The sequence below is a fragment of the Populus alba genome, chromosome 15 (genome assembly GCF_005239225.2).
Source record: "Populus alba chromosome 15, ASM523922v2, whole genome shotgun sequence".
Classification (NCBI taxonomy): Eukaryota; Viridiplantae; Streptophyta; class Magnoliopsida; order Malpighiales; family Salicaceae; genus Populus; species Populus alba.
Window position 1 is genome coordinate 7036229 of NC_133298.1, and position 23104 is coordinate 7059332.

Sequence of the window (23104 nt, forward strand, 5' to 3'; positions counted from 1 at the left end):
AAGTTTGCGATCATATAAATTTTTCAATAATACTAAAATTTACGATACTCGAAACTTATAACACTTGTTGCATTGCTCATAAATTAACCATGCGGCATTTTTTATAAATTCTGTACAAAAAGTCACATGATTATGGTCTTATTTTTTTTAGTTGAATTGTAATTTCATTTTATCTTATATTTGTGTTATCTTCAACTCAATTATATATGCTGACGGTTAAGTTGGCATGTTAGAACCTGTCCCTATATCTATAATACAGAAATAACTATATCAGCAAAAAAACACACAGGTGTAATAGGGTTGAATGACCACGTGCCGGATCCTTCAAGGAAAACGATATTGCAGGGATTGGTGAGGTGCCTTCTTCACTACCTATATTAAGGCTCCGTTTGTTTGCAGGAAAGTGAATTCTTTTTGGAAAATGAATTCCGGGGAAAGTGAATTCCTGGAAAGTGAATTCCGGGAAAGTATTTCTGATGTTTGGTAGTGTTATGGAAACACTTTCCAGTGTTTGGTTGTATTATGAAAAATGAACTGGAAAATAATTTATTAATAATTTTTTTTTAATTTATCTAATATATATAAAATATTTAATATAAAATATTTAATATAAAATATTTTAATCACTTACAATAAAAAAAAATGGAAATCTAAAATGTATAATGATGAATTTTTTTTTTATTATATCCTATATTCATACATAGTTTATTTTTATAAAATATAATATATATATCATATCATATTGTAGAGAAATAAGCTTGTGAATATTTTTTTACTATTCCATGAAACCATTTATAATTCCATTACATACGAAATACATCCGACAAAAACTATAGTTTCAATAATATTTTTAGCATGTAATAAAATTGGATAAAATATTAAGGTATAAAAATTCACTCTAAACTATTTTTTTTAATGTTAAAAAAAATAACAAACTAAAAAAAAAAAAAAAAAAGTTCTGCAGGCAAGTGAACGAACAGTGCAAGAGACTGCACTGTTCACTATTTTTTTAGTGAACAGTGTACGCAATACACTGTTCATGTTAATTGCACTGTTCATTGAACAGTGCAATTAACATGAACAGTTAAGAAAGCACGAGAACGCCGGCTCAGGAAAGTGTTTTCCAAGAATAAAAAACGGAAAACACTTTCCTGAGATTAACGTTAACATTTCCTTTGACCAGAATTCACTTTCCTTTGACTCACTTTCCATGTATTTGCCAAACATGGGAAAGTGAGGAAAATGGTTTCCAGGAAAGTGAATTCCTGGAAACAAACATGGCCTAAAACACAAAGTCTTGGACCGGTTAATTAAACATCCGGTCACTTTAAACCGGCTAAAATTAATTATGTGAACCGAAAGTAACAAGCATCTGATTGAACCTAACAGGCTAAAATCAATTAGAGTGACTACGTGTAAACCAGAACGGGCGAGTTTCCTTTACCACTTCGGCCAAAACAAGTCTGCAGTCAGCTGCAAGATTCAAACCAAATTTTATAAAGGAATGTAAGAGTGAGAAGTATCAGAACCCAGTTACGTGAACACAGAATAACTAAAGAGGGATTTATGGACTTGTCTTTGATGGTCCTATGGATGCAAATTTAAGAGGAAAAGGAACCCAAGAAAACTGAATATGACTTGCAGCAATGGGAATAAGACGGGAACCATAAGGCCAAGTGGTTTTACCAACGAGAGAGTCGAAGTGGGCACGCCAGTAGGAGCGCGCGGTAGATGATCTCGTCGAGGGGGTAGAATTCTGTGTTGATGACAGGGTCGATGTTGAAAAGGACGATTTCGGCGGAGAAATTCTGGTTTTATGGTGGGAGTAGGTTTGTGTTGAAAGGCACCGACGGAGAGGAAACAAGGGGCCGGTTGTTTTGAGAGTGTTGGGTTTTGTGAAGGGTTTCAAGGAACCCTTTTTCTAGAACACTCCACTGCGGCGAACAAAAGCTCTCTCCATTTATTTTGTTTGCTTGCTTGATTACCGTTTATTCAGAAACAAAAAAAAAAAAAAAAAAATCAACGGTCAATGGTGCAATACCAAGTGCAACCTTGAGTTGAATTATGGATCATATGTAGTTTAGTGCTTTAATTTTTTACACAATTCTCAATGTCATTATAGTTGAATAATTCCCTTTACATTTGGCAAACATTTAAATATGGAAATTATGCTTAAACATTGTTTTGATTGAGAGAAATAGAGTTAAATGAGTTTAGAGATTTTAAATATAATTTGAATAATGAAAAATAATAATAGAATATTTATGGACTTTTATTTCAGAAAGCTAGTTAAAATAAAATTCTAGCTATTTTAGTTAAAATCTAGTTAAAAAATAGCTAAATTGAGCAACCACTAAATTCAATAATAACTAGACTTACAACAAGAATAAAGAAATTTCAATGCTTTTATTGTTTACGTTTTTCCTGCTGCTTATCTGCAGCTCTATTTTGTTCTCTCTTCCCTTCTGCCTCTTGGTGCTTTTTAATGAATCCAAGCTTATCAAAAAAAAAAAATTCATAACTTCAAAAGGATATATATATATATATATATATATATATATATATATATATATATATATATATTTAAAAATTATTTTATTTTAAATTAATTATTTTAATATTTTTAGATTAATTTTGATATATTGATATCAAAAATAAATTTTAAAAAATAAAAAATATATATATTATTTTGATGCTTTTCTGAATAAAAAATATTTTAAAAAATAATTATTGTCATATTTTCAAAATATTTTTTTAAAATAAATTTTAATATATATATATATATATGTCTACGTGGAAATATATGTCAATTCATGTTTTTTAAAAATTTAAAAAATTACTAAAATATAACTTTTTTATATGTTTTTGAATTGTTTTAATGTGTTGTTCTTAAAAAATAATTTTTAAAAAATTAAAAAAAAAATTATTTTAATATATTTTAACATAAAAAATTAATTTTTAAAAACAACCACATTTTCAAACAACTTTTATTACATAAAATCAAATTAAAGCAACGCTCATCTTTTTTGGTTTTTTCCTTCCGTGCTTTGGTTTGATTTTTGTTTATAGAGAGATTTATAAATCACATCTCTTATGACGGAGCACGCAGAAGAAGATATTTTCGTCTCGAATCTCAACAAAGCCACAAGCTTATAATCTGCATTAAGATCTGTTGCATAGCGTGCACAAATCCGAGTAGCTCAGCTTTGTTTGGGAAATTTATAAGAATAATACCTTGTGTTTCTTTTTTTTTTAATGAAAAACGTAAATCTATCTTTTCCGTTTTTCCTTCTTCACAAGGATATATGATTATTCGGCAGCGAAAAAAAAAAGTTCGAGACTTTACTCTCTATTTTTTAACACTTTACTAGGCTCGGTAAGATCCAATTTGTCTGGCCACGTTTAGTTCGAGAAAATAAACCGGCCTAAACCTAGCCCGCTCGCCTCTAAACGCCTCTAGGTGTACGTGCCACGTGGGAGTAGGTGGGCTGCAATCTTATGCACGTCTCGAGTTGATTTTCACGTGAAAAAAACAGAGCTTCAATATTGCCTCTTCAAGTGTTAAATACTGGCTGCGCTCGTCTCGCACATTTTTTACATGGGTTTGGTTTGAAAACGTTGTAAATTTAGGCTGTATTCGGGGATGGTGGTAAATATTTTGTATTTTAAAATATATTAAAATTTTATTTTTAATATCAGTATTTTCAAAACAATAAAAAAATATAAAATTAATCTAAAAAAATTCAAAAATTTTATAAAAATAATAATTGTACACATCCTTATCCTTTACAAGTGCCAGTGTCCTTCACTGCAGGCATGTGACCACTTGCTTCTAATTCCGCCATTCTTCGTACCTGGACATTTCAATTTCCATATGCTTAGTTTATTTATTTATTTATTTTTATGAAATTGAGGTTTTAAGGTCTCCCATGGCTGTTGCAATCCCAGGATTATTCTGCCTTGTTTTCAAACGATGAAATGCATTGTTTTCAAAGAAAACGTGAGATCATGATGTTCTTATTGGACGGTATGGTCTAAATTTGTTTTCATGCTGAGCATTTTCTTTTACCGAGTGTTAAGTTTTATTATCCTTTTTTTTTAAGGTATCGAGTGTTAAGTTCTTGATGGAGAGTTATTTATTATCTTTTATTTATTTTATGTAATTATTTTATTTATTTTAAAACTTAATAACCTTTTGATTATTATAAATTAATAGCTTAAGACTTTAATTTATTGATTTTATGATTTATACGATCAATATAAAGTCGTAAAGGTCCAAATATTGATCATAAACTCTTGCGTCAAATACCACAAGTCTTCCAAGTTTTGGAAGGAAGGGAGACATTTATACCGATAACCCACCAAAAGTTTTAAATCACGTACATTAATGAAGGCATTTACGATAAAAATGAAAAATAAAATACAAGTCTTGCATGCTATCACTTCCAAACGGCTTTACGAACACCACTACATGTAGGTGGCCCGTGATTCGGTTGTAATACGAGGTTTTATTTGATTTTATATTTTAAAAATATTTTTTTAAAAAAATTAAATTTTTTATTTTAAATTAATATTTTTTGATTATTTTGATACGTTGATATCAAAAATAATTTTTTTAAAATAAAAAAAATATATTATTTTAATATATTTCTAAATGAAAAGTATTTTGAAAAGTAATTGCAACCACACTCTCAAACAGGCTCAGCTAAGCTAATTTTTTGTAATGTTAAAAAGCAATGTTTAAATTCTGTCAGCATATTTTTTTAAAAAAAATTCACAACTTGAAATAATAATAAAAATTGGAAAAATAAAGATTGTTAATTCTTAAATATACAAATATAGAAGGATAAAATTAAAAAAAAAAAACTAATGAAAAAAAAAGCTAAAAAAACAATACATCAGCAAACCTGGGAATTAACCATCAAAAATTACGAGCAGGATCATGTGAACGAGATAAACATAATAGAAAACTAGATAGAAAAAAAGATGAAGCTTAATTTTAAAAAGAATCAAATCTTCAAAGACAAAATTAAAAAAGAATAATAAAAAAAAAGCAACAAAAAAAACTTAGGTCACTCGGTCAAACCTCCTACCTAGAATATAAGATGAGGATAACCTAATTGAAAGGAAACTAAAAAAAAAATAAAAGAGTTTATTTTTCAAAAACTACTATTTTAAAACTCGTCTCAACTTGACAGGTGGACTCGTGACCTGAGACTTAGACCGGTCTAGGTTTCAAAAGAAATTAGGGGAGAATTGATCTAATGTAAAATGATCAAAAACTCGAGTTGACTTATGTCCCGATGAATCCAAGGCAAATCTAGTAAACATTGATTGACTATTTTTCTTTATTTTTTTAAATGATATTATTTTTTATTTTTTTATATATAAAATAGAAAGATTTGATTGATGGTTTGTCAATATCAGTGTTTTTTATTAAACAATTGAAGGAGACATAAAAAAAAGATATTAATGTGACATAAAAGAAAAAAAAAAATATTATTTCAATAATTGAAAGAGATAGCTTGTGTTGTTAAAATGGCAACCTGAAAAAAGCAAAAAAGCAAAAACACCAAGCACTTCATGTTTATATTCAATCCATTAATTTAATCTAATTCAAAACTTTAAAGGTAGAAAAATAGCAATAAAAAATTGATGATAAAATTCAATAGAAAAAAAATTCAAAAAAGATGAAATTTGAAAAAGAAAATCTATAAACCATTTTAAATAAAATAAATAGTAATTGAAAAAAACAGGGACCAAACTTATAGAAATAAACCCATTGGGATAAAATTGAAAACAAATTCTAATTTTATAAATTATTTTAAATAAAATAAATATTAATAAAAAAAATCAGGGATTAAATCCAGAGAAAAAATTAAATGAAAGGGTGCACTGATTTTTTTAAATGATCAAATTTAAAAAATAAAATAATTTATTGGGGATGAAATTAAAAATACATTCTAATTTTATAAATTATTTCAAATAAACAATATTAATTAAAAAACCAGAAATCAAAACTAAAAAAAAACAATTATTGAAGGGTTGCATTGAGTTTTTTTAGGGTTAGCACGCTTCTCAAGAATGAGATAAAAAAAAATTAATTGAACGATTTCATTGTCGATTTCAAAGTATTTAGTCTATTTACAAGGTATTTTTTTTTTAACCTGGGGGACCAATCCATTTGTTTTTTGTGCCAAATTCGGTCGGAGGACGATGCGCGCTTATTCCTCTTGATTAGCACATGCAAAAGGCTGTATAGATAATAAGAAAATCCAAGAATTAATTAAAATAGTCTCCAAGCTAATCCAATCTCCACGTCCCCAATCAAAATCTAGACCATCATCACCATTTGATTTTACATGTATTCTCTACATTTTCAGTGCTAACGCAAGGCAGCAAGTAATATACACACATCCATCCACACACACACACACACACACACACATATATATATATATATATATATATATATATATATATAAATTATATTTTAAAATTTCATATAACAATTTAAGTTATTGAGTTAAAATAATTCTTTAATATGGTATTAAAAATTTAATGACCAAACAAATCACAAGTTCAAATCTTATTATTTTTATTAATTTATTTGATAAAAATTAAACACTAGATAATAAATATAAATTTATGTAAATTTTAAATTTAAAAATTTTTCACTTAAAAAAATATATTAAAAAATAATATAAATTATATATATAACCTCATCTAATTATCTAAATTATTGAATTAAAATAATTTTATGAAATATTGTTGCCAAATTTGGTCAGAACACGATGACCTCTTATTCCTCTTCACATGCAAAAGGCTGTATAAATAATGAGAAAATCCAAGAATTAATTAAAATAGTCTCTAAGCTAATCCAATCTCTCTAATCTCGACGTCCCCAGTCAAATCTAGACCATCATTACCATTTGATTTTCCATGTGTTTTCTAAATTTTCAGTGCTAACGCAAGGCAGCCAGTAAAATTTATTTTAGGCAGTTAAATATAATTTTGATATATTTTTAAGTAATATAAATGTATAAAAATTAATTTTATTAAAATATATAATTAAGTACAGTATCTATTTAAAATTCTCTTACGACAATATATCATCTTAAATTGAAATTTTTTTTTTTTCAATACACGTGTTTTAACTTTTCCATGTGTTTCCATTTGAGCTTCAAATAATGGTGCAGTCAGTAGTGATACTCTATATAAAGCATGCAAAACCATGAAATATATGCACATCTCATCATAATTAACTTGCAAAAAAGAGAAGGCATTCAAGTTTTAACATCGTGAGATCCATTGATATGGCAAGCATAGCAGATAACTGGAAGGATTTCAGTGGTGCAAAGAACTGGGAGGGTCTTTTGGACCACCCTATCAACACTGATTTCCGCCGTTATCTTATTCACTATGGTGAAAGGGTTGGAGCTATCGGCGATGCCTTCAACTACGTGAAGGCATCGGATTCATACGCGCTTTCCCGTTATCCACCAGAAGAATTTTTCATGAATGTGAATCTACAGAACGGAAATCCATTCAAATACCAAGTAACCAAGTACTTCTATTTGAAATCAGAAGACATTGCAGAGGTCCTCGAACTGGATCTCGAAGGGTCTGCCTGGATCGGTTACGTGGCTGTAACAACCGATGAAGGCCAGAGAGTGTTAGGGAGAAGGGATATTTTGGTATGCTGGAGAGGAACAATCCTGGCCTCGGAATGGTCACAGGATTTTCAATTCGATTTAACACCAGCTTCTGACATTTTTGGAGAGACCAACAATCCCAAGGTGCATCATGGTTTTCACAATGTATATGTGGCCAAAAGTTCGAAGTCCAAATACAACAAGACCAGCGCTAGGGAGCAGGTAAAAATAAATAAATAAAATCGATACTTAAATCCATGTTTTGTCATTGCCTCGAAATATATATATATAATCATGTAATCTTATTTATTTTACTACGTTCGTACTGGCCAGGTTCTTGCTGAGGTCAGGAGACTTGTGGACATGTATGCTCTCAACGGAGAGGAAGTGAGCATAACCGTGGCAGGCCATAGCTTAGGTGCAGCACTTGCAACATTGAATGGCGTGGACATGGTTGCCAATGGTTTTAACAAGCCATCTGGTTCGGACATAGGATTTCCTGTCACAGTCTTTGCATATGCGAGTCCCCGCGTCGGAGATCAAGGCTTCCAAGATGTATTCAATGGTCTCACCACCGATCTTCATGTGTTGCGTATAAAAAACTCGAAAGATATTATTCCTCGTCTTCCACCAGTATTTTTGCTGGGCTACCAAGATGTAGGTGAAAAACTGGAAATTGACAGTACCAAGTCCCCGTACCTCAAGGATCCCAAGGCGGAACCCCATAATTTAGAGCTTTATCTACATACAATAGCAGGTTACCAAGGGCAAGAAGAAGAGTTCAAGTTAGTGGTCGATCGTGATATAGCACTGCTAAACAAATCTCTGGACTTATTGCAGGACAAGTATAACATACCCCCTAAATGGTGGAACGTGAAGAACAATGGTATGATCCAAATAGACAACGGATTCTGGAAGTTGAATGATTATGTGCCGGATCCTCCTACTGAAGATGACGTTGAGGGGATCATCCTCTCACTGGAAAACAGTATTCTGTCGCCGGCATGATACTGATCTTGTTCAAAATTATGGCAATAAGCCAAGCATCGAATAATAAAACTTAATAAGGGTTCTATGCCTCTCTAAGATAATAATAAATGAAAACTCCTTGTAGAAGTGGAGGAGTTCAGAAATTTGTATTTCGTATGTTGTTTTCTGGCAATTGTTGGCCTGCTCTGACCGTCTTAGATTATTGGTTTGCTATATCCCTTTTGTGCTAGTTAAGTCCAGCAAACTTGAATCATCTCGTCTTGTAATCTGATATTCAATAAAGATGTTGTTGCTTCAGCTAAATGATCAAAATTCCACAGTTCTCTTTAAAATTCTTATTTGCAGCTTTTCTTATTGGGAATGAAAAATTTTGATCTAAATTTCTCTCTACTCGCTCTAACCATGAACTAAAATATAAAAAACATGAAGTTTTTAACTAAAATTAAATATTAAACATTCAAACATATGTAAATTATATTAATTGTAAAGCTTAAGGAATATTAAAGTTTATTTTCTTAAAAAACTTTGTACACATCACCCATTTTGACGACCTTTTTTATTGAGAGCCTCCTTTTTAAGAAATCAAAAGGAATTGACATGCAATTTAGGATTAAATTGTCAAAAATAATAGTTTGAGGAATCAAGTAAGAAAATAAAAATATACAGTAAGTTAATGAATATGTGAACAGTACAGTATAATTTTCTTACTTATTTTAAAATGCTAGTGTCGTATAAATATTTTATTTCACCAATACCATAACCTATAATATCTAGCCCAATTTTATTACTATGAATACTTATACACAGGGATGGAATTAAAAATAAAAAATAAAAAAAATTAAGATTTCAGTTGTTTTACTATTTATGAAACAATCTCAATTTTTCAAATTCTTGAAATCTAGAACCTTCTGCTTCTTGATTTGTGTAAACGAAGAAGTGAAGAGAGCAGTATCTAAAAGAAGAAGAAGCAAGAAACCCAGAGAGTGTTTAAAGAGGCAACTTTTTGAGATTGAGATTGCTCTTTACTTTTACTTTTCGTTTTATGCCGTTTTGACTTTTGAGGCAAAACTCCTCAAAACTTGAAAGCCCCGTTTTCTAGTTTGAGTTCTTTTCTTGTAATTTGACTCCCAAAGCAGAGCTTGGCCTTTGGAAATCTCACTTCAGGCTTAAAGATGATAGGTGGGCTTTACAAATTTTTCTTTCTTCGGACTATTTTGTTGCTCGGGAGCTGGAGCCCAGGTTTGGTTTCTTCCACGCCGGTGATGTCTTCTTTATATACTGAAATTATATTTAAATTGTATAATTTTCAATATATATATATATATATATATGTGTGTGTGTGTGTTACCCGAGAGAGAGAGAAATACAAACAATAACCATGACAATGGAGAGAATCAAATGAAAAAAATTTGGTTTCTTCCACGCCGGTGATGTCTTCTTTATATACTGAAATTATATTTAAATTGTATAATTTCAATATATATATATATATATATGTGTGTGTGTGTGTGTACCCGAGAGAGAGAGAAATACAAACAATAACCATGACAATGGAGAGAATCAAATGAAAAAAATTTGGTTTCTTCCACGCCGGTGATGTCTTCTTTATATACTGAAATTATATTTAAATTGTATAATTTCAATATATATATATATATATGTGTGTGTGTGTGTGTGTGTACCCGAGAGAGAGAGAAATACAAACAATAACCATGACAATGGAGAGAATCAAATGAAAAAAATTTGGTTTCTTCCACGCCGGTGATGTCTTCTTTATATACTGAAATTATATTTAAATTGTATAATTTCAATATATATATATATATATGTGTGTGTGTGTGTGTGTGTGTACCCGAGAGAGAGAGAAATACAAACAATAACCATGACAATGGAGAGAATCAAATGAAAAAAATTTGGTTTCTTCCACGCCGGTGATGTCTTCTTTATATACTGAAATTATATTTAAATTGTATAATTTCAATATATATATATATGTGTGTGTGTGTGTGTGTACCCGAGAGAGAGAGAAAATACAAACAATAACCATGACAATGGAGAGAATCAAATGAAAAAAATTTGGTTTCTTCCACGCCGGTGATGTCTTCTTTATATACTGAAATTATATTTAAATTGTATAATTTCAATATATATATATATATATGTGTGTGTGTGTGTGTACCCGAGAGAGAGAGAAATACAAACAATAACCATGACAATGGAGAGAATCAAATGAGAAAAATTTGGTCTCTCAATGCAACTCATGTTTTCAACATTAAAAAAAAACACATTTAAGTATCAATGAATATTCTTAAATGTAACAAATCCTATAAATCTAATTAACAAATCCCAAAAACAAATCTCTAAAAATAAACGGAAAACGCGGGCTCGCTGTATTCTGCATGGTAGAATCTTGAGTATTTCTATTATTAGCTCACATAGCACGGCACAGGAATAAAGGAATACCTAATCAAAGTGTCCTTTTGAAGTGGGGTTGTTGACAAAATGTCATTTAGATTTAACTAGAATGGAACCGTGCTATGCCGATTCAATTTTTTTAATATTAAAAAAATAGTTAGGTAACAATAGTGTTTTTAAAAAAATTTCAAAAAATTTGTTACTCAAATCATTAACTTAAATTGATTAATTTAACAATTTGATTTAAATAAAAGATAGTGAGAACAAATGAACTGCAAAAAAAAAAAAACTTGACAATAATTAACTAAAAAGAATAAGTTATTTATATCATAAATGCAAGGAGAAGAAGAGAAAAATATTGAAGACTCCCCTTCACTCCACCGTGGATTTGCTGAAATTGTTTAAGGTTCATTGCCAAAGAATGCAAAATAACATTGAAAGAAAGTGCATGGTTTGCTAGAGCAATGCCTTGGAAAAGTTCCCAAGGGGTGTAGCGTGGTGGCAAAGGGTTTGAGATCTGCACAGCAGGTCTTGAGTTCGAGTCAGGGCGTGCACTTCTTGCCTGGGACAGCACTCACTTATCTGGGCCCACAAAGTGCGCTTTCCGGAGGGTGGGGTTTCCTCGAATCCAAAAAAAAAAAAATGCCTTGGAAAAGCTATTTGAACAAAACACATTGAAATAAGTATTTATCTATATTTAATTAATCAATTCTATTTAATTTAAGAAAAAAATTTATTTGATAAAATATATTTAATAAAAAACAAAAAATAAAAGACCTTAGATAACCCAACTAAATAAAAAAACAAAGAAAGTAGAAAGCATATAAAACATAAAGCTTAATCTCCAACAAAATAAATATTCAAGGATGAGATTGAAAACACATTAACTTAAAGAATGATTAAAAAGAACCTAAAGTAACCACTAGCGAACATCCTTAAGTTGAATAATTTTTTTAAATTGAACTTGTGAATTTCAAAATTAAAGAAGGTTAAATATGAATCAACTCAATGTTGAATGATGAGATTGAGTGTAAAAAAATACCAAACTAAAATTTTTGACAAAGTAAAAAAAAACATAAAAAAAAGAATGAGGATAAATTCTAAATGAAAAAAAAATGATCGAGGGTGAAATAAAAAAAATATTACATTATAAAAAATTATCTCATATGACATAAATAGAAATTAAAAGAATGAGGATCAAATAAAATAAATTTTAAAAAAATCAAATGAGGATGAAATTGAAATAGATTTTTGATTTTCAAAATTTATTTCAAATAAAACAAACGTCAACCAAAAAATTAAGGACTGAATTGATAACAAAGAGACGTAAAAAAATCAATTAAGAAAGAAATTAAAATAAATTTTGATTTTTATAAGCTACTTGAAATAAAACAAATATCATTCTAAAAGATTAGGGCAAAATAAAAAAAAACAAAGAGAAGTTAAAGGGGTTGATTTGAAAAATAGCAAGGTTGGTGCAAAAAAATCAAGGGAGAGAGAGAGAAGAAAAAATGATATGGGTGTCAGAAGTCAAACATGAGATCCATTCTCTACACATGTTGTCGTTATATGGAGGAGACACCGGGGCAAATTTGAGGACTCCTCCTAATAACATTTTTGTTTGTCAAAATCAATTGCATGCACCATCCAAAAAAATCAATAGTTGAATAAGAATAATATCCTTAAATTCAAGGCATAAAAAATTAAACCCAAAAAACAATGAGATATTTTGATTTTCCAAATAAAAAATGGTAAATTAGTTATTTACTACACACTTTATAAATAAAAATACAAATTTACCCCTTAATAATATCCAACACTATATTAATCTTACAAGTATTTATAATATTTTACTATAATTTAAAAGACAAATACTTTACTACCTTCAATCAATTTAAAAATACCAAAATATCCTCATTATAAGACAACCATATCCTAATTTTTTTTTTAATTTAATTTCATGAAGATAAATTTATTGCGGTATTGTCCACGGTGGAACTTGCTTAGAGAAACAGTGAATTCATTTGTTGATAGTAGTAGCGTGTCAACATCACCCTTTTAGTTTTTTTTTTAATGATATGACATCTCACTTGTATAGAATTATTATTATTATTATATATATTATTATTTAATTGGCTTAAGGAACCATTGCCTCACCCAAGTACAATGATTGTGCTGTTTATAGGTTCCCATGTGCTTTGGACCGCTTAGAATTGGCTTTCTCAAGAATTTTTTTTTTTAAAGTAAAGCTATTTGTGATGTGAACATTTGTTGACAGCAGGGTGTCATATCTGCACACAGAGGGAACCAGAAACAATTTACATCGTAGTGTTTGCTGAAAACTTAGAAGAACCCAAAAACCCCTAAAAAAATAAAATTGTAACTCTATTTATATTAGCATCGTTTATTGAAATAATATAAATATATTTTTAAAATTTTATACTGAATTTTAAGAGTATTGAATTCTTTTAACATTGTTTATGTATTATTTTTAAATTAATTAGAGACAAATAAGCATTTTTCATCTTAATTTCATATTAAAATGATTCAAAGTAAATAAAAACTTGACATCAAGGATATATTTGTATTTTCACAATGATTATTTAATTATTAAGCTGGGAGGAAGTTTGGTATTTTACTAAATAAAAAAAAATAATAAATAATTAAAATATATAGTAAAACAATGAAAATACTCTAAAAAAACAAAAAAATATGCACATTAGGCACACCTGAGAGTGAGTGGGATGTTCCTATGCAGTGTATCCAAAAATATCCTTTAACAAGCGTCATCATGTTCCTTTTCTATTGATGTAACATATGTTGCCAATGAACCTTCTCTATCTCTCTCTCTATTCCTGAAAATTACAGCTTCATCTTCTTAGTTGTTGGTATTTCAACTTTAATCTCTATTTTTTTTTTTTTTTTTGGTCTTAATCATTTTGTAAAATTTTTATTTGTTTTCAATTTCATATTTGAGTTTCAATTTATCAAATATTATATTCTCCAATTTAGTCCTTATTCTTTATATTTCTAGTTTTTTTTTCTTGGTCTTTTTTGTAAAAATTTTAATGGTTTTCAATTTTATCTTTTAATCCAAATTGATGGTGCTATGTTTTCTAATTTGGTCATCATTGTTTTGATTTTTATTTTTTTTTCTTTGTTTTTTTGTAAAAATTTTTATTCTTTACAATTTCACCTTTGAATTAGAACATTGTTTTTTATTTTTATGTCAATTTGGAGCCTCATTTTTTAAAATTTATTTTTATCCTTCTACTAAATTGATTTTTTTTTTCAATTTCACTCTTTCAATTAAATATAACTTTTATTTTGTATTTTAATTTTGACTCTCATTCTTTTAATTGCTAGTTTTTAAGTTCTTCTGAACAATTAAATTTTTTTTTTCAAATTTTCTCATTCAATATATGATTTGTTAGGAGCTGTACTTCATGTTTTTTTTTTTTTTTTTAAGATTAGATGTTTTGGATCTAATGACTCGGGTTACATATTTGAAAAGGTAATACTAGTTTTTTTTATATAAAAAAAAAGCTTTATAATTTGTTTTATTTTTATTGTGTTATTTTAATCATATGATTGAGTTACAAGGATTGACGTAATATTCTAGATTGACTCAACTTTAATTAATATGAATATAAATTTGTTATGATACAATTTTTTATTTATTTTTATTCCATTTAATAATCTGAACATCTTTTTTTACATTAAAAAAATAGTTGAGCTCTATAGCAAAGTGCGGGCACAATAGTGTGTTACTAAATTTCAACTAGTTGCTTTCACTTTCATGTTTTCCTGCTGCCTATTACAAAATCCCATTTATGGATGTTTGGAGACAACATTTTCTACCACATAGTAGCAAAACTAATGATAAATCTATGAAAATTTCAAGCTGTGGTTATTTGACAGAATTTCCATAGAGAGTAGAGATCAGGACAGTAACCTCGAACATAAAGTATTCTGTTTGAAATTTAACCGCTCGATCCTTTCCAAATGTTTGAATGCTTTATCTAGTGATTGTTTGCGCAATGCCTCGGAGAGGATGTCATAGGGGGGACCAATTGGTTTCAAGTCACTTTCTATTTTTGGCTTTTGTCCCACAGACCTTGGTCATTGTCCATTTCATTCTCCGACAGCCAAAGGGGACCCTTGTCTGTTACTCTTGTTTTTATAACGTTCTCTGTAAAAAACATGTAGTTACGGTTCCGAGTGAAAATGACACTACTTTCTTAAGCTTTTTTTTTTTTTTTTTAGAAAGATTCGAAGTCACCACCGCTCGGACTGCTAGTGGATGAAAAGGCTCGAAGTCTCTACTCCCGAGAGAAACCTAGTGATGGTTTCTCTTCTCTAACCATTTCTCTCCTGTTTGATATCTCAATTGCATCTTGTTCAACTGATGATCCAAGGGCAGAAATGTTGTAAACCGAAGTTCTTGGTTCATAAAGTCGTTTGACATTAATCTCTCTTGAGTCGATAAGGTTAGAGACACTTGTCAATTTGGAGCCTAGTAGCATTGATTCTCGAGGGCCTACTCGCTTTGGCGATGCAGCTCGGAGCACAGAGCAGAGCTCGGACATCGTAATAGATTCTTTAAATGACGTGCTTTATTATTGTGAGCATTGCGAGCATCAGAATTATGCATCAGTTAAAGAAGATGACAACACTAAAGCAGGCCAGGCAATGTTGACTTTCTTTGAAAACAGTATAGAATATATGTTTGTGAGAAACATTCAAAGCACAGTAATGATTGTACTGCCTTTATGCTGTAGCTCTAGCAGCAGCTTGGATAAACAATAGAGAGAGTGGCTTTACCCGTTTCTCAAAAAAAGACTAATTAATTGCTCCCTTTAGAGCATGGGCTTGCTAGATACATGGTGTCAAGCAACACATTCACTTTTTCTGCATGCCTTTTGCGTTAGCTAGGGTTCTAGATGACTCCTTTCAGTTGGCTAGAGGATGTGCATGAACCAGCTGACTCATCATAAATTATATTTGTGATATCTTATAGTAGCTTAAATTTTGTGATTAAATTAATTTTTTTAATATGATATTAAAATTTTAATAATTAAGTAATTACAAGTTTAAATCTTATTATTTTTATTTATTTAATAAAAATCAAGTACAAACTAGTATAAATCTGTTCAAGTTAACTTTAATTATTAGATTAAGAGAATTTTTTGATAAATTTATTAATTTATGTTTAATTGGTTAGAAATAAAATATAAACCATTCCAAAGTTCTAGTTTAATATTAATTTTGTGTGTTTAATATTGTAGTAATAAGTATTTTTGGGGTTAAAAATACTCCTATTTTTTTTTTAAAATATTAATATATAGAATCATCCAAATAAACTTAAATTAACATTAATCTATTTTTTTTTAAATGACCAGTAATTTAAAAACAAGTGGGGATGCACAAACAAAAACTCAATTTGTTGCCGCGTCTCTTGGATTTAATCTGAAGTGCATAATAAGGGGATCAATTTGTTAGAAATATCGTATAAATCATTCTCGAATTTAATGACTTCGACTTTTGAATCGAATGGCGTAATTGATGTCGATGTTCCAACAGACCTTAACAGCTTTTAACAAGTCCTTTTAGGATCAAGTTTCGATATGACTAGCTCACCCCAATGGTCCACACCTGTATCATTGGCTTGTGGCAACTTCTAACCAAGTAGTATCTTCAATGCAAAATATTATTTTAAAAAACTAAATTGATAAAATACTATTTTAAATAGTATAAATATAGTTTTTTTTATCATATTTATTCCAATAAAAAAAACCATTTGAAGAGCCATTTATATTGGAGTGGAAGAAACAAGTGTTTTATTATTTTTTAATAAGTTTGATGTTATTTTTTTTTTTCCACATGGCTATATTTAATTGGTTTATTTTTGTAGTGGTCCCACCTTATTGGTTTTGGCTCTTTGAAGAGATATGTAGAAATAACACTTGTGGAAGAGAAAAGCCATTTTAACATTTTGTTTGGCTTTCCCCTTAGAATATGCAAAACAACCAAAAAAAAACTAAAATATTTTTTTTTTATTTTTAGCTTTTTATTTAGCTTTTTTATTAGGAGATGCTCTAATAAACCTGGGAAATTGGTGGGTAAAAGATAGATGCAAACAGTACATAATGGGTACTGCCTAGGGGGCACACGTTTCTGTTTTTCTTTCCCTTTTCTTAATTTCTAAAGAATTGTTTTAGGAAATTAAATTATATATTTTCTTTACTTAGTTTATTTTTTTCTATTTTTTATTTTTTTTTTATTATCATACTTTTCTAGTTTTATTTATTTATTTATTTGCTGGGAATAATTTTTCTAGTTTGCTAGTTTTCTACTTTATATATATATATATATATATTAAGTATTTTGAGTTTATTATGGTACTTTTAATCTTTAAAAATTTTAACATGTAAGAAATCCTGATATCATTCGTTTTTAATTACGTAACTTGATATCAAAGCTTTATTGATTTTTGATAATTAATTATTATATGTTATTATTGAAAATTTTGATGGTGAGACTCGTAATAAATGACACATAAAAGTATTAGAGATTTATAATAAAATGATCTGCACAAAAAATATTAGGGATCCATGATAAAATAATCACATCTAAAAATAATTGAGTTTTTTTTGTTCAATAGGTTTTACTTGAATAATATTATATTAATTAGAAGTTTTCATGGTGGATGCATTATTTTTTATTAAGAAGGTCAATAAACAATTTGAATATAAGAATGAGATCTTTTCAATATAAAAAAACTAATGGAAAAGCTTTTTGAGAAAATAAATTATTTTATTTTTTTTTTTATTATTTTTTTTTCAGTTTATAATTTTTTTTTATACTTTCAGTATTATTTACTTTTCTAGTTTTTTTATTTGAAAAAAACACTTATTTTTATTTTTCTAATAAGTGCTAATAGGATTTTCTAGTTATTTTATAATAGCCTCTTGGTAAATAAGACATAGATGAATAAAATTAAATATTTTGAAATATTTTGTATAATTTTTATAATTATAGTATTTTTTATTTATAAATGTTTTAACTTATAATAAACTTCTTTCGTCACTGTGTCCTTTGCAAGAGCCACATACCCAATTGCTATAGAGAGGATATGTATATATATATATGCCTTGATATATTCTAATCTAATGGTAGAGGACCTTTGCTAATATACCTACTGTACCTCTCTTCCCCTCCTTAATATTTCTTGCAATCTTGTCTGCTCTCTTTTCCTAAATATCTTGCCAAGAGTGATCCCAATGGAAGCTTCACAGCCTCTCTCTATTGAAAGCTTTTCATATAGTTGGTTAGCTAACCTGAAACCATCTCTGGAAAGCCTAGACAGTTCTTTCAGGGCCTCGCTTGATGCATCAGATGAAGCTTCATTCATCGAGATGGACCCAAGAATGCCGCCATCGAAGAGATTCTTCAGAAATTCTCAGGACTTCAAATTTGACTTCCCCGTTTCACAATCTCCTCTTACTCTTGTTCATGCTGACGAGCTCTTCTCCAATGGCTATGTCATGCCTCTCTTTGTCGATCCATTAACGATAGAGCCTTATGAAGTCTCAGATTCAACCGCAGCCCTTCCTACCTCTTCACATCCCCCAAAAACTGTGGTTTCAGGTTGTAAACCTCGTCGCTGCTCTTCACTGAGAAGGTGCAGGAGAGTGTCAAAGCAAATAATTCAGAAGTACTTGGATTTTCTTAGGCCATTTTATCGAAGATTTCGAGGCCACAGGTCAAGTTCTAGAGCTGAAAATATTGATTCAAAAGTTCAGGTAATGAACAGCTGGGTATATTCAGCAGAAACATCTCCAAGAATCAGTGTAGCTAATTCTGTCGACGATTGTTGGCGAAGATCTTGTGATTCTGAGAGCTCTATTTATGAGGCAGTTCTCCATTGCAAAAGATCAAATGGTAAGTCAATCTTCACCTAGTTATGATTATCTCCTTTTTCAAATCTCTATCCTGCCATGATTGTCACTTCATAATTATCAGGGTTTTTTTTTACATTCTTTGTTATTTGTTTTTTTCAGGGAAATAAATCGAGGTTGCTGTACAAAGGAGTCGAAAAGAAGAAAAGAAAGCAGCAATGTTGATATTCACATGGGAAAGAAAATGAGAGACGAATAAAGAAAGACCAGCAACCACTTGTTTCTTGTTCTTTTCTTCTACTCTTCTGTGAGGATAATGTAAATTTGTTTTCTCATAAAGAAATATTTAGAAGTTGCGTGGATGGTCGGGCCATGAGGGAGATAAAAGAAGAAGAAGAAGAAGAAGAAGAAGAAGAAGAATTTAAGGATAAATTTTAAATTTTGTTCTGTTTTTGTCTTCTCCTTCATGGGAGAAAAGCTACCAGCTACAAAGACTCTCTCCCATATTTCTGTATAGTTCTCTTTTAGTGGAAACATGATTATTCTATTCATTAAATATCTCCATTATATTTCAATTCTATTATTGTTTCAAATTTCAAATTCCACAAGTTGTCTTCAGGGCACCTTTTTCTTTTAGATTTGTACCATACTGTCATTGCCTTTAAGAATTATCGATAAACATTTTCAGATGTCTAAATGCCTGCACTGGACCATGTTGTTGAGCCTTCCAGGACAACGACGGTCGAGAAAGCCCCACTAGGATTAGCCTGATGGAAAGGGATGAATTAACCTCAGGGATATAAAGTTGAGGTGCCCTTCCTGGGTTCAATCTTTTTACCTGGTATAGCTTGGATTTATCGGTGTTTTACTCGGTGAATTTACTTACTGTTGTTGCTTAATTGTTTAGGCAAACAAAAAAGGGAAAAAAAAGAGAAGAAGAACTGCTGGTGTTGCTCGACCGTTGCGTAACTTAGATTACATAATCAAATAAATTTGATTTTTTCTCTCCAACACGCTTGCTTGTAGAAATAATCTTCTCAACTACTTTAACTTGTGCATTTAAATGTTGAAGAATTCAATGTTAGTTTACTATGAAGGATTTTCAATTGCCTTAAAAGATCAATTGGCGTGGAATGCAATTACGGGAGAAGTTAATCTATAACAATTTGACCATATTTAAGGAAGTTCTTCCAAGATTTCTTGAAATTAGATATCTGGTAGGAAAATTGAATTGCAGTTACAGGCAGATTCTACTTCTACTTTGTGTCTCTGTCAGAACTGGTATCAGACTATTTTTCTTTCTCTGTTTCTCACAAGCTAGATTTTCTTTCTTTATTTACTTTTTTTGTCCTGTCCCAGCAGCCATTCTTTTGTTTTAACTTTTAAATCTACGAGCTGAAGATTATCTGACATGGCCTGTGACACAAATGAAAGAGCACAATGCCAAATTTTTACTGATTGGTTAAGCTTTGACTGCTGATTATTCGAATATCATCAGGCAAGTTCTTGATTCCCACTAAAAAAAAGACAAAGTTTGATCGATTTCTTGACAGTTGACAGGTTTTGGACCAGAAATTCTTCAACATTATTGATAGATATTTCTCCGGCAAGCAGGTCTCCTGATGGTGGAAAAGAACGGAATATATGCTGCAGGAGACCAACGTTTACTTATTCTATGAAGAAAACTCCCATTCTTTTCTTGTGTGTAGCATGGTGCCAACTGATCAAGTAAAGACTAAAGCAAGGTGCAATGAAGGTGAAAATTCCAAGGAAAGTAAACACTTGCTTCATTCTAGGGCAAACTTCCATTCCTCGAGGCTGATTTTTCTAGCACAATCATTGGTATTGTAGCATTGTAGCATACATTTCTCTGTGCTCTGTAATTGTGCAGTGACAGCTTCTTTCTTGACCAAATTGAAAAAAAGTTGATCCATAATGACCAGAGTTGGGAATTATCATGGATGGTGCTAACTCATTACTAAAAGAAAGCTAGAGTTGCAGCTACATCATTTGATAATGCTTAGCTCTCACAAGTTTTGTCTCGGATCCAAGCAACCAAGTCCACTCCTAGCCAGTAGAATATAAAAAACAAGAAAAAGTAGGCTAAATCATGATCTTAAACCATGTCTAATTATATCTGAAACCCTAACCAAGCACAGTTTTAAATAATGGCTGTTATATATAGCACAACGACCATTATCTGATAAAAATCTTCAATGGCTAAACATTTAAACTATGTAAACACAAGTGATTTGATGAGTGCGTTTTCTTTTTTTAATTAGACCAATCTTCAGGGACCATTCTATCTGGTATAAAGCTGAGAAATGAGAGTACCTGGTCCCCTTAGAAATGGCTTCCAACATGCTTTTCAAGAGTAATATTATATTTTTTACGGGACACATTTTTAATTACAAGATTCGATGGGGTAAAAACAACTTTTAACCTTTTACTTGTACAGTGTAATATCTAAAATACTCCTAAAAATTGAATTTTCTTAACAATATTTGCCCTTTTCTATTTCTTGGCACAATGTAGTTGCTAAAATGTTGAAATTGGGGGGTGGGGAGTTAAAAAATCATAGAAAAGCAGCTGGCCTATGCATTGCACACACCAAAATTTAGGATGCACTCAAGCCCTTTAGAAGGTGTATGTGGTTGTCTTCAAATAGTTAAAAACCACATTTCAAGGTAGTGTTTGAAAATCTAATAATATTTAAAAATTATTCCTTAATGTTTTGATTTCTAATTTTAATTCTTAATCCTATTATTAATTTTTAATTTGTTTTTAATTTCATCCTTATTCTCTTGATTTTTATTTTTATTTTATTACGGATTTATTTGTTAATTTGATCCTTTCTTTTTCAATTTTTCCCTTCAATTCAAAATTTCAAATTATCCTCTTTTTTTTTTTTTTTTTTTTTTCAAATGAGGTTCCTTTTCTTTTAATTGTTATTTTTTTATTTTTTTTCTTTAGTCGACATTTGATTTATTAGGATTTGGTCTCCTTAGTTTTTTCCATTGTTTTTAGGCCTTATCCGAGAGTTAATTTGAGACAAGTATCGGGTCACAGGTTGAGTGGGTTGACTCGAGTGCACCTAAGTCAATCAATTTTTTTTTGTTTTATTAAAAGGTAAAGATTATACCATTTTGAAAAGAAAAAAAAAATAGTCAATGGATTTTGACCCTATTTTAACTGAATTTGCCCCGGGTTAACTAGGACATGGGCAACCTGGGTTTTTAATTGTCTTATATTAGATTAATTCTCCTCCAATTTCCTTTAAAACTTGGCCAACTCTAAGCCCTAGGTCACTTGATTCATGAGTCAACCCATCAGATCGAGTCAAGTTTTAAAGTAGTGGCTTTCAAGATGTAATGCATCTAGTTTAGTCACTAACTAGGATCATGAGTTTGAAAAGTTAACACAAGTTGACATTGTTTTCTTTTCCAATTACATCCTTCGAAGTTGTTTGTTTTAAAAAATAAGCTTCGTTATTTTCTTCATTTTTCTTTTCAATTAAGTCATCCCTATCTCATGATCTAGGTAGAAAGTTTGTCCAAGCAGCCCATGTTCTTTTAGGTTACTTTTTTTTTTTTTTATCCTTTTTGATTTTGTCCTTCAAAATTCGACTCTTTTTAAAATTAAATTTGTATTTTTTTTTTTTACCTTCTATTAGATTACCCCGTTCATATAATTCTACTCGCAAGTTTTTGGCGACCTCACCTAGCTTCGTTAGAGTTTTGTTTTTTAAGATTTTTTTTCATAGATTTTTTTTTCTCATTTCATCATTCTACTTTTTAATTATGGAGGATTGACAATCATTATTGTTTTCGATTCTCATTTTATGATGTCGATTCATAGATTTTTTTTGTTCTTTAAATAAATTTATATCACTTGAGCATCATTATTTTACGCTACAAAAAAAATTAGTTCTAAAATTCAATCCATTACGGAGTATCCTAACCGAGCATAGCTGGCAAAATATAGGCCATCAGGGTTGAAGCAGAATTTGGCAACGATTGAAGGGTTCATCACATGTCAGTAGGTAGGATAGGGAGACCATGGCAAACTGTGCTAGGAGAAGTTCAAAGCTTGATTACATTGATTTTTCTGTTCCTATCTACTTCGTTTTGTTTTTCTAGTTGG

The 23104-nt window shown here is 30.0% G+C and overlaps 2 protein-coding genes and 1 long non-coding RNA gene across 3 annotated transcripts; 2 read left to right on the forward strand and 1 right to left on the reverse strand.

Moving 5' to 3' along the window:
- Positions 1 to 243: 243 nt before the first annotated feature.
- Positions 244 to 1945, reverse strand: LOC118057224 (uncharacterized). The gene is made up of 3 exons (XR_004688924.1): positions 1573 to 1945; positions 1388 to 1473; positions 244 to 372 (listed from the first exon to the last, which is right to left on the reverse strand). It is a non-coding gene; the product is annotated as an uncharacterized lncRNA (long non-coding RNA).
- Positions 1946 to 7263: 5318 nt separating this feature from the next.
- LOC118057284 (phospholipase A1-IIgamma) lies at positions 7264 to 8939 on the forward strand. Its single transcript, XM_035069810.2, has 2 exons — positions 7264 to 7877; positions 7989 to 8939. The coding sequence occupies exons 1-2, from the start codon at positions 7317 to 7319 to the stop codon at positions 8661 to 8663; spliced, it is 1236 nt and encodes a 411-aa protein (XP_034925701.1). The 5' UTR covers positions 7264 to 7316; the 3' UTR covers positions 8664 to 8939.
- Positions 8940 to 18224: 9285 nt separating this feature from the next.
- On the forward strand, positions 18225 to 19517 carry LOC118057202 (probable membrane-associated kinase regulator 6). The gene is made up of 2 exons (XM_035069706.2): positions 18225 to 19004; positions 19124 to 19517. Exons 1-2 carry the CDS (start codon positions 18344 to 18346, stop codon positions 19129 to 19131), a joined length of 669 nt encoding a protein of 222 aa, XP_034925597.1. The 5' UTR covers positions 18225 to 18343; the 3' UTR covers positions 19132 to 19517.
- Positions 19518 to 23104: the final 3587 nt, after the last annotated feature.